General features: G+C 34.8%; 1 protein-coding gene across 1 annotated transcript in view; it reads left to right on the top strand.

Annotated features, from left to right (window-relative positions):
• Positions 1–12,896, top strand: part of TSSC1 (tumor suppressing subtransferable candidate 1) — a 93,847-nt gene that overhangs the window by 68,200 nt on the left and 12,751 nt on the right. Inside the window, exon 6 of the mRNA XM_009887923.1 lies at positions 10,377–10,513. Within this exon, the coding sequence (XP_009886225.1) occupies positions 10,377–10,513 (137 nt within the window). The remainder of the gene's footprint in view (positions 1–10,376; positions 10,514–12,896) is intronic.

Here is a 12,896-nt window from a genome sequence, read left to right as displayed (position 1 = left end):
TTAAAAATGGAAAATGATTATGTCAAGGATATTATTATTCAGTTGATCTGTTGCCACTTCTTGAATTAACTCTTCAGTTTGACTAGTTCAAGATTAGTTTCTTTTCTTGGATGCTGCCGAATCAGACTTTTCAACTGGCAGTTGCTTAAAGAGTCAAGACGTTGTGTCCATAAACTCTTCCCTGTTGTATCATCTGACTGGGTGCAAATAGATGAAGTCTTGAGTTATTATTATTTTGCTAATTTTGCACACTATCAGTGTAATAAAATATAGTTTAATCTTTTATGTTCATAATACAGTCCTTCGGGTTCCTTCACTAGATGAGGAAACTTTTTCAACCTGGAACTTCAGTCAGTGTTAGGTTACCTTCCAATGCTTCTTCAAAATAGGGTTTGTTTTTATCAAATTGATGTTGAGAGTTTCTGAAGGCCAGCCTCCAGGAGCTTGTCTGTAGCATTGTATCCACTGGATTTGCATTACTCCTGCATTAGTCAGTATTTCTTTTCTAATGCCTACGTAACGCATAGACTTTTTTGGAATGCCTTCTTTAAGCCTGGTGAAAAACTATTTTTGGGGGTGGTGCTGCTTCCGTGCTATAGCTCTTCATGTCTCTTTGAAGTGCTGGGACTGTGAGACTACTTAACATTTTCCCTTTCTGTCTTTGGGCAGCTCTGTCCTCTCTTACTGAAGTTCTTTTAAATGTTAAATAGTGTTTTCACTGTCCCAACCAAAGTTTCAAATTTTTTCCTAATCTCTCTGAAATATGATTTCCTTTGGGATGTTGTCTAATGTGTTTACCAGTCCTGCTATAGCTGTGTGTGGGAATCCTGTAAAGAATGTCAAATTCTTTTTTCCCTCATTTTATTTCACTTGGGATTTGTTTGCTAAAATATGGCATGTTGTGTGTTCCCTTTACTATTCCTTTCCTCAAAACTAACCTCCTCATTCCGTCACACAAATATTTATGAATGTAACTATGATTTCCACTCTTTTCTTTCCATTGCTGGAATTGGGATCTGCATAATTTTGGAGGGGACTAGACTCTTCACCAAACTATGTAATTTCAGCATAATTTTGGAAGTCCGTATTTCTGTCCTTAAAGCAATATTCAGCTTGCTGATCCCTTCAGTATTTCAATTAGTGTTCCTTACCTAGAATATCTTTTAGTTTGTTACTTTTAATTTATGCCTGTACTGCATCAAATATTGATGGCAAAATAAGGACTCCAAAAGGCAAAGTAAGTGATAAAGGAACTTAAGAGGATTTAATCTGTAACATTTGTTATATGCTTGTCTTTGACAAAAGGAAACAAGAAAAAACAAAAGTGAAATTCTGCATCGAAAAACTTGCTTCATCTAATGAAGCAAAGACTATGAAAGTAGATACATCAATGCTTGACTGACATCTTCAGATAGGAGCATTTTGAAAGGTCTGTTAGAAACCTTTGTTTGCAGAAGTTAGGAGTGTCATTTAGACTTCACAGTCAGGCTCTCAGGAGACCTGATATAGAATTTGACTGATTTTCTGTATTTCTGTCTAAAATAATCTAGTATCTCATGGGAGTGCACTGTAAGTTACTATTGGTTGTGATTAAAATTTTACCTGGAAATAACTGTTTGCCGTTACCGGTCTTCTGCTCTAGCAATTTTGAGTTACTCTTAGATGATATTTGCTTCATCACTGAGTCAGTGACCACTTTTTAAGTGAAGTTTAATAGTGAAAGTCTATGGAAACTTGACTCTCAGAAAACATATCTCCAGGCATCTAAATCTTAAGCCAGGTGGATCTCTTCTAAGATGATTGGTATTGTTGCATTTCTGTTGAATTTTTGTCTGCAACAAATTTGTCTGACATATCTGTGTGGGTTTCTGAGTTTACCAGAGTTCAGCTGAGCAAGACTCTGAGGAAAGCATGGGCATCTCTTTAAAATGCCTACCTTAGACTTTCTAGTAATTAAAACGATGACAACCTAAGGTCCAGTATAACAGACTTTTTCAGGCCTGGAATGAACTGCTGTGTATTTCTGAAATCTTTGAATATTACCTCCTTCCTAAGAGATTAACTCCCTGTTAGAATCCGTAGAAGGCTGAAAAACAGTAACCGTTATTCTGTAGCAATCTTATTGGTAAAAAATTATGTAGGACTGACAGTTACAGGAAACAATGAGGAAAATAAGAAGTTTCATTACTGAGGTGGCTTTCTGTTTAGAAAAACATGCAAAACCAAGCAAAAAAATTAACACTCTACCCCATACTTTGCTGTTATAATATTCAGAATGTGAGAGAGAAATCTGTGAGAACAGATTGGTTAGAAGATAGATAGCATTGGGAGGGGTAAGCAATAAATGTATTTTCCATTTGGTTATCACCATGTACAAGGCGTGTTTGTAGGCCAATAAGCTGTTTGTGAAATAGTTATTTATTTCTGTGTATATCCTGTTTATAAGGGATTGTTGAATGCAAAATATGTCGTAAGCCTGAAAAACACATTATTGTATTTTAATGCTTTTTAGTTGGAGTGCAAAACATGCTTTTCTGGGATATTAATATAAAGAACGTTTTTTGGCTTTGAAAACAGGTATAGAACAGACTACAGCAAAATAAAGTCAACTCTCACCAGCATTAAAATAGGGCATGTATTGAAAAAAAACCAAACAAACAAGCAAACAAAAAACCAAAAAACAACCGAGAAAGATTTTCTGAAGACAGACCATGGAAATTGTTCACAGTTCCTTTGGAAATTTTAGTTGATGATACGAGGCATCAATTGGTACTATGTAGAAAATTCTTGCCAGGAAGTCCACGCTTGCTTTGTATGCAGATACACAGGGAGATTATTTAAATTATAAGAAACGTTGTGGTTATTGTTCATTAGGATAAAAGGTTGTCCATTTTTTGGCATGTCTTAGCCATCTGATGTCTTATCACCTAACATGGTGTTTGGTTCTAGCACATGGTTACAAAGCAGTAAGTAGCTAGTAAATTTCTATATTCTGTAGGGACTGTTGAGGGGGGAAAAGTCTTTACAAAATATTCCCATTGCTATAGAGTTATAAGTGAAATAACCATGTACCTGTGTGTTTATAGGTTATTTTAACTGAATAAATCAATAGCCTAGGATTAAGATAATAAAAACGTCAGTGTATTTTAATTTTTTCCCATTTTGTCAAAAACATGATGGATCCGGTCTTCCTGTTTTAATAACACATTTCAATTGCTTCCTTTTTCAATAGGTATGCATTATAGGCAACATTAATTTTAATGGCAAGAGGTAACTCAATGCTACTCTTTATGGACTTTACATGTTTGTGAAAAAGTTCATCTAAAGCTCAAGTGTAGTATTGGTGAAAAACTGAAAATTTATGTGTCTTTAAAATTTTGCATGGGTCAAAATTTCTGCTTGCCTATGCTGATCAAAACTTTGGAGTCTTTTATTCGGTGCATCTCCGCTATCTGCCTGGGAGTTTCACGTCTCATTGTTTAATTAGAAATAGCCAGAAGAATTTTAGGATATTTTCAGAGCTTCTTTGTAATAAAATTACTGGTCTGTTCATTCTCTGAATTATCTGGTGAACCTGTTGTAGGAAGCATTTACTAACCATAACTTACTATACAATTCTGTGGGTTTGTTTGGGGTTTTTTCCACTTTCAGTGTTTTTTGCTAACTTGTTTCTTGATTAATGTATGCAATACAGGAATATTTGCCTGTATTTGCTTTAAGACAAGCTTCTCCTTTCTTTTTGATCACTCCTGTTATTATTGTTTTGAGGATATTGCCTTCTGGGGTGAAACTAATCTTATGCTTGCTGCGTCATTACCTTTTGCAATTAAATTGGCTATTCTTTGCCATTTATAATCATTAGCTAAACCTAAGAGAAGCCCAACCAATCCACAAAGTCTGGGTAGATTCTGCTGAAAAGATGACAGTTAATATTTCTGTATACAGACTTTAGGTCAGATGTCACCAAATCACTAGAACTCTTCCTTGGGTAAATGCAGTATGTTTGGAACGGCAGATGAGTGAAAATGGAGATGTTAAAATATAGATAGTTTTCTGGTTGCCTTATGATTTCACAAAGGGGAGCAGCAGAGTTGTGGTTTTGATAATTTTTATCCAAGTGATTAATTAGATTCCTTTTAGATTTCTTGTCCCCTCTGGATTCTTTAGTAGCATTTAATCATAATAAGTCATCTTAATTCAGAACAACAGAAGATATCTGGCAGTGGCATTCCAGGCAAGACAGAAGATCTTGTGGCGAAGATTTCACAGTCTATCCAAAGTAATTTATCCAAATATAGGAGGATTTTAGGAATGAGAATGAGATGCTTTTGTGGCAAGATGGCTGCTGTTCAAGGCAGGAAATAGATTGTGGATTTTAGTGGAGAACTTTTATAGAGTGTCCCATAATTACTGCAACTAGAATAAACATAGATTAATTAAAGGAGGGCAAAAAACTGTCTGAAGAAAAATGAAAGAGAAATTACTGGATCAGAAGGATGATAGAAGATTAGTTCTTAAAGAGTTGGTGTTGGGATCAATTTTGTTTAATGGTCTCTTTAATGATAGTGTAGAAGTAGATGTGAAATGATGAAAATTGTTGATGACAAATACTTGGAATGCATCATTAATATATAGGAGTAACTGTATTTCAGAGGATGAACTTGATGTTTAGATTAATTTTTGTAATATAAAGCAGAAAACCTGTGTTTAAGGAATAAAAATATTTTCTTGCTGCGACGTAGAAACTCAGTGCCTAAATATGTAGATTCTGTTACTTAGCTATTCTGAGAATGACTCTGAGCTGCCAGTATGATGAGGTTATATGAAAAGGCAAATAATTGTAAGGTGGCTCAGGAGACAAGAACAGTTATGAAAGGACTACACGGCGTGGTTGCCTGCAATGGGAGGAATTTAACTCACTGAATTTAAAGTTCTCACCAGTATTTCTATTTTCGTCAATAACAAGCCAGAACAACACTCATCCCTTCTTAATGCGGCTTTCAAAATAGTCTTTCAATGGCTTTGTTACTGTGGTTAGTACAAGGACATCTCCTTGAGGCTGTCTTGAGATCTCCACACAGTCTCCAGCATGAACAGATTTGTAGCCTATTTCCAGTTGATGAGGATATGGTTAAAAAAAAAAAAAAAGTTGTGTATGATTTATCTCAATGAGTTTAGTAATCACTACCATGAGTTAACTTCTTCCAGTTGCTACTCTCTAGAAATTCTAAATATTTATGGACTTAATTAAGATGTCTTCACTACCCTGTCTTCACTGGGGAGGCAGTCAAGATCAAATAGACAAGTGCAGCGTAGACCTATGAATATTTCATAAATGGAATAATGACTTAGTGGTCTTATCTAGAATGCACTTGAATGCCCATCAGATTTTTAGTCTTATGACCTCTCAGGTAAGATGGGAGATTTCTATTCTGTTCACTTTTTTGTGGGTTTTTTTTGTTTGTTTGTTGTGGGCTTTTTTGGTTTATTTTATTTATTTATTCTAATTAAAACACAGGTGCTGCTGTAGTGGTAAGAAAAATAAAAGTATTACCTAAACATTCATCTTTTTAAAAAAAGGCATTCATAAGTCAAAAGGCAAGTTTTATCATTTATCAAGTAAAAGTTTTCTGGGTTTTTATCTTCCAAATAATTTCTAAGTGTTCAAAAGACCCCAACACTATATTTAATGTACCTCAAATTGTAATGGCCATTTTTGTCAAGAAAGGAAAGCAAAGCAATTTCCTTCACAAAAAGTGCAGGATATTGATATATTAATAATTATTTAGTAGATTGCTGCATTTGTTAAACCTTTACATAGAAATTTGTATCTTTTGCTCTCCCTATGTAATGACTGATAATCCTGTTTTTTCAAGTAAGAAAATTCTGAAACTAAGATACTAATCTGTGTGCCAATATTAGACGGTCTATCAAGTGGATTGTTTTTAATCAACAGCAAAGAAAACTTCATGTTTTTAACATTTTTATGCTAGTCTTCATTTTCTTGTAAGAACATTGCTTGATTATTGCTGATAACCCTTCATACCTACTAAGAAATGTAGCATTTACTTTAATTTGGTACTTTTTTGTTATCCAGAAAGATGTTGTATGAATTTTTAAATTAATCAAATTAGAGCATTAGAACATTCTCTATTTTCTAAATATTTTATTCTTGGGAGATGTTTTCTAATGGTTTGTGTCAAAGTCTGCTTGAGGGAAATAACTGACCTTCCAAATGCATGACATAATTGTTAGTTTTTAGCCATTCTACTTTAGAATTAGTTCATACATTAAAAAAAAAAAAAACCACACAAAAAACAACAAAAAAACCCCAACAAAAAAAAAACCACACAAAGAAAAAAGAAAGAAAAAATTCTGCCATTCGTTCGCTTCATGCTGCTCAGTTCTAAGAATGGTTACACTGGTCCATACCCGGTTCTGTCCAGCCCCAGTGTTCTGCTTGAAGCAGTGGCCATAGTGAACTCCAAGGAAAAGTTGAGTGGAGCAAATGTATTGGATACTTTGCCCTTAACACTCAGACAATCTTCTACTCTTTTCAATCCAAGGACTTTTCTGAGCCTGATTTGGTTTGTCTACTTAGTGTAACCCTCAATAGATGTTTCTTCCAAACACTTTTCCTATTTTCTTCTTGGACGTAAGTAAGCTTTATGCATTCGAGTGTCTTTTGTCAAGAAGTCCACTGGGTAGAGAACTGCCTTTTTTTTTTTTTTTTTCTGTTTACTTTTGAATCTGACTTCTACATGCTTCATTCAATAGCCCATAGCTCTTTTTATGGAAGAGAGCGTGAACAATTGGTTCACTGTCTCCATGCTGCTTGTGTTTTTTCTAGATAATTTCTGTACCCACTAGAGGTTAATATATGTGGGGTTGGGTTTTTTTTAAGGATACTGCCCATCCTTTTCTCTTTCCAAATTAGTCTTTATGAGATCAGAATTTGAAGCAGAGAAAGAGGCATCTCAGTCCTTACTGATGTTTTGATGAAAATAAGTTGGAGTAATTGATGTTTTAATTTGAATACACAGAAATCAGTCCTTCAAAGCTAGGATGGACTTTTTCATATTCACATATTTTGGTTTTGTAAAACCCATTCCTTCATTGAGGATAACATACACAGTTCTATTCCAGTCATACTATGTGGCTTTATTTATTTCAGAGCCTTTTATTTTTATTTCAAATCATTGCTCTCATGCAATGTAGTATGATATCATATTGCCCTTTTGTTATTGTTCTTATGTCACCAGCTTTAGGCAGTGATCCCATATGCACAGTGTTAAATCCATCCATATTCTGATAACCATTTTACACTGTTCAAGATTTCATTTTGTCCAGACTTTTTTCCTAAAGTCAACGTGTGATCTTTGCACAATGCAAGAACAATAGCTAATTCTGTTGTCTAAATCTAGACATCAGCTCTTACTTCCTTTTTTTTCCTTAATGTAAATTACATTTTGTGTTTATAAAATATTACCATGATTTGTTTTCCTTCAATATCCAGTGAGGCCCTCAGAGCTGCATGTCTTCATCTTCTGGCCAGCAGAAATCCAAATCCTTATGTGAGATTAATATCTAAAATATGCCTTTGTCATGTTTTTCTTTCCTTCTGTAGTCAACATTTCTGCCTTTAAAGAAGTGGAGGGAGGAGTTCAAGAAAGCTTGCTTACCTGTCTGTTCATTTAGATATGAATTAAAACTAAAGCTAAGGTTTTTTTTGAACCTGCATTTGTGATTCCAAACTACCAGCTTTGTTTCCTTTAAGCTCATTTCTTGGATTTCCAGGAAGGAAACTTGCAGACTTCCTTCTGTTACATAAGGATTCCTTCTTGTATATGAAAATTTCCCTCCCTTACCTCTTAGCTTTTGTTTAAATCCATGTAATTTCTTTCAGGCTCATAGAAAACATGCAAAAGAACATTGAATAAAAACTTATTCAGTAACTTCTGGGATTTCATTTTGTTAACAGAAGTCTACCCTGAGTTGATTTGGATCTTGGCTGTATACATAGTTGGACATCCATATGAGGAAAGATGTCATTTAATTCCTGCAAGTACTTAAGAATTGCTTGGGAAGGCAAGGATGACTTGGCCAATCTAACCCGTATGTGATTTTTTTCATATGTGTTGTTAAGAAATAGCGCATGATGCGTGTGCTGGCCTCACCCCTGAATTTCTGACTAAAAAGAAAAAAAAAATGATCTTTTTATAATATTTTACATGATAAAAGTTGAAATGAAGACCTAAAAAAATAAAATATGGCTGGAATGCTGGAGAAAGTGTTGTCTACTGCTTACAAAGACCACCTTTCCCGTATTTTGTATATATGATGCTTTCTGTATCAAGAACAGATTTTGGAAATACCTGATAAGAGATACTGGTTTTGTTGGCACTGTGTCTTACTGTCAGTGTTTGAATCATAGAATCATAGAATTGTCTAGGTTGGAAGAGACCCTTGGGATCATCGAGTCCAACCATCTACCCTACTCTACAAAGTTCTCCCCTACACTATATCCCCCAACACCACATCTAAACATCTCTTAAACACATCCAGGGATGTGTTAAACCACCTCCCTGGGCAGCCTATTCCAATGCCCGACCACTCTTTCTGTGAAAAATTCTTTCCTAATGTTCAGTCTAAATCTACCCTGTCGGAGCTTGAAGCCATTCCCTCTTGTTCTCATTGTTTGCATTCGCTTCCCTCCTCTCCCCTGAGCCTGAGCTTAGTAAGCAGTCTCGGCCATACAAGAGAAACTTTGTTTAATTTTTGAAATGACCCACTCAAGTTCTGCATGTTCTCTTGCGCCTGGAATTTAGTATGTGTCAAAAAATAATCAGTGTGGTTTAGTTTATTATCCTGCATCCAGTGTCCTGTGCAGTATTTTTCTTCGTGTTAATAACCTGCAAGTTATAGAAGGGCTTTCAGGCAGTTTTTGTACTCGAGGAGGGATGGTGCTAGGGGAGCAGGTTTGGCCACAGTGTTATTCATTAACAGATAAGCAATATATGATTTTGCCTGCTGGAAATTCTACATTCTTTAAAAAAAAAAAAAAAAAACAACCTGAAAAATTTTGGAAGACCCCACTTCTTAGGTAGCATAGACTTCAGTGATATAAGAGTTGTAATTTCTAAATTGTTAATCTGAACGCTAAATAAATATGATATTCTTGGTGGAATGTAAGAATAAAAAGTTAGCAAAATACAGAAGTGGACATTGGTACCATATACAAATAAATTTAAGCAGTCTTGTATTGACAGTGTGTTTTACTGTTGATGTCAATTAAAGTTTATGTAAGCAGTATGTATGTTTCAGTCTTTTTCATCCATCAAAGTGTAATATTTCTGCTGAGAAATCCTCTATTTAATAGAATATTTATGATGTGTTAGGATTTAGGTAAAGGAGAAAAGTGATCCCATGAGATCCACTGCAGTAATCTGCTTTTGTGAAATACCTCTTAATGAAACATTTTGAAAGATGAACATTGTGTGAAAGATGACCAAATAAGTCTGGTGTCTGCCTCGCTACTTGAAATTTGTATAAATTTTATATCTGATTAAAATGCACGAATTTTGGTTTTCCTCCCCTCCCTCCCCCTTTAGATATTAATCATTTTCAGTAAGTGATTAGAAGTAAAAGTAATTTGCAGTGTATGCAGCTTCATTTTCCCCCATGTTTACATTGAATTGGATGGAATTGGAGTATTACTAGCTGCACAACTTCAAAGAGAAAGTTGATTAATTTGTACCTTCTTTTTATTAACTGTGAAGATGCAGAGCTGGCTGCTCAATGACATACAAGCCTGGTTTTGGAACTGAGATCTTTAGTTCTCACAGATCGTAGATTTGTGATCTAGTACCTGCTGTTATTGTAATAGGCATCTATGTGATGACATGGGCATCTGGGCCTAGATTTTTTTTTTTTAAAGCGGCTATACATTTATCAAGGAGTCTTTGACACTATGATTCTGTTTCTACAGATAAAATTTGTCATTTTGACATACAAAAACAGTTTTGTAAGACTGTTTATGTGTGTTTATTTGTCTGAGGCAGCTACAAATTTGTGCTTTGTGCCCCTATTGTCTATCTACTGTTTCAACAAATGATCTGAAACTGTTTAGTTTATGTAGTACAGTACTTCTAATATTTGTGAACATGTTACACTGCATAAGCCTTCGTAAAAATTATTTTGTGAGATACAAAATCAGCTGTAGCTTTTAACTTTTTCCATTTTTTGTCCTAGGATATTGGTAGTCTGTTACACTCACTTGGAACAATAGGCTATTGTGCAGTTTTTGTCTTCAGTAGAACTAATTTCATTTTAGCATTACATTCGGAAACATTGCCAGCTTTGTTTTGTTATTTTAGCTGTCTAGTTCTGCTGCCTTGGAAGGGAAAGGACAATTAAAATTTACTTCTGGAAGATGGAGTCCACACCACAATTGTACACAGATTGCAACAGCCAATGATACCACTGTTCGAGGATGGGATACACGAAGCATGAGGTACTGAGAAATTTCAGTCTTGTTCTCTAAAAAAGACAAATCTCCTTTGGAGATAGATTTTTTTTTTTTTTTTTTTCCCAGTGCTCCTAATATTTTTATTTTTATTTTAAGATCAGAAATGTGGCAAAGCTATGACTTATAAAAGGAACGCTTGGGCTTGCATGGCTGGTATATTTACAAGTTGGTAAAGAGTTTTCTCTGTTTTCCCCCCCTCAGCTTTAATTCTAGCTTGTATATTGAATTTTACTGAACTATGTACTAGTCTCAAGATGATTTGCTCAATACATAGACATTACCTGAATGAAGCTGTTCTGTAATTCAGCCTGAAAATGATTTAACAACATTCCTGGCTATGCTATGAACTGTCTTCATGGCATACTATTTAAAGGTAACTTCAATCTCTGAAGGTAATTCACAGGTTAAGTTCAATCTTTTCTGATTTTAACAAATAGCATACCATACTATATTAAAGATTGTACCATGCTAGTTATATGAAACTACTGAATCTATCAAAGTCATAACCAAATCAATTAAAGCTTTGAATATACCTAATAAGGTGTTTCCCCCCCTGCTCAGTTGTGATTTTGATAAGCAAAGGAGTGATGTTGTGCACATCTGTTGCCATGACTACTAAAGCCTGTGCAAGCTTTTTTAAGATACGCTTTATCCCCTTAGCACATAGTAATTTATCACTAAACCGAGAAGACTGATGTCTTGTAATAACTTTCGTTGCCTTAAAGGGGGATGACTTTAAATTTAGTTCTATGGTTCCAGTCAGCTCAGGGGTGTAGCAATAAATCCCCATGTTTGCCGCCTTATATGTTTTTGCCAAAAAGGTTTATTTAATTTAAGAAACAAAAGCTAAAAATACAAATATAATAATTAAAAGTCACTTCCTGTATGCTTGTCGTCAGATTTGAAAGTCCTATTCTTTGCCTTGTAAAGGGATGTATAAAAATCTAACTTGATATATATGTGTATATTTTCATTTATGAAGATTCCTTTAAATGAAGTGTACAAGAGAGGAAAGAAAGGTCAAAGGAGAAAGGGTTTTTTTTAAGTTCAATTTTTAAATTTTTTTGTAATCATCCTATTTCTAACATATAGTATGCAGACCTTTAAGATTAAAGCCTGTGTTTCTAAGTTTTTCACAGTTTAAATGCTGTGAAGTCTGCTTTATGCTCTGTCTCATTAGAAGAAGCATCTCTCTCTTGCATGAAATGAATACTCTGAGTAACTTTTATGAAAGATAGGTTGTCCAGATATTAACAAGATCCTCAGTGAGAGGGTAGCTTGGTTAACAAAAGCAAACCCCACAATTCTAATTACTTTAAGTGAAGCTCAGGTTAGATAGTCCTTGAACCAATTTACGAGTACTAGGCTATGCCAATTGCTGTTTGCAATGTACTTGAAAAATATGTGCAAGAATAAGTCTCATCTGCAATTACACTGTAATATGTCTAGAATGATGTGAATATTTGATAATGACTAGTTAGGCTAGAAGTAGGAGTTTAAAGTCAAGGCAGTATAAACTGTGTCAGTATAAGAAGCAAAAAAATGAGAGGGAAAACAAAATCAAGGACAGAAAACTGCTATACCAGCAAACAACAGGAGAGGAGAGATACTAAAGCAGTAGCTAGAATAGCCACTTCTGTAAAGTGTGATTATGATAGCTGTAAGATAGAGGGAGTAAATGATTTTGGACATAGTAAGCAAAGAAGGGGAGGGGAAAAATGAGGTTGGTGGGAAGACCCCTAGACTAGACTAGGAAGCAATCTTAATCAGAGAATAGCTTGTGAAGCAGAGGAGACAGACACTAGGCTGAATGGATTTAGGGAGAGAATTGTATCAGGAAAATTCAGACTCGGAGAATAAATTCTAAAAAATGTTGAAGAAGAGGAAATGAGAAGGTGGATCCAGTAGATGGAGAAAATGTTCATGTGGTCTGGCCTTAATCTTAATTAAAATATAAGTGGGAAATTCAGTGTAGGTATTATGCTGTAGGTAGGATGATAGAGTGAAAGAAAAGAATATTCATATTTGGGAAGGAAAGGGATCAAGCAGTCATAATAATAGTTATGTTGGGATAAAGGCTTTCATGGTAAGAACTACTGAATATACATTGGACAGTGGTATTTCTTTTTAAGCCCTTACATACATCTCCATAAGCAGTGCAAGAAAGAAGTAAACGGTGCAGTCAAGGAGAAAAGAAGTGTTTTATTGCTGCAAGCATGCTTAAGGTTTAAGAAATAACCCATAAAAATGTTTCAAGAAATTAAGAGGAAGCGTTAAATCCAGCTCCCAGAATACCCTGTAGAAAGGTGTACCTGAGTGATATCCTTAACATCTCAAACTCTGAGAAGAGTGTTGATGTTGGATATCT

This window comes from Charadrius vociferus, unplaced genomic scaffold (assembly GCF_000708025.1).
Source record: "Charadrius vociferus isolate BGI_N301 unplaced genomic scaffold, ASM70802v2 scaffold156, whole genome shotgun sequence".
Classification (NCBI taxonomy): domain Eukaryota; kingdom Metazoa; phylum Chordata; class Aves; order Charadriiformes; family Charadriidae; genus Charadrius; species Charadrius vociferus.
Note: the sequence above shows the minus strand (reverse complement) of the source record. Positions and strands in the feature narration are given on the sequence as shown.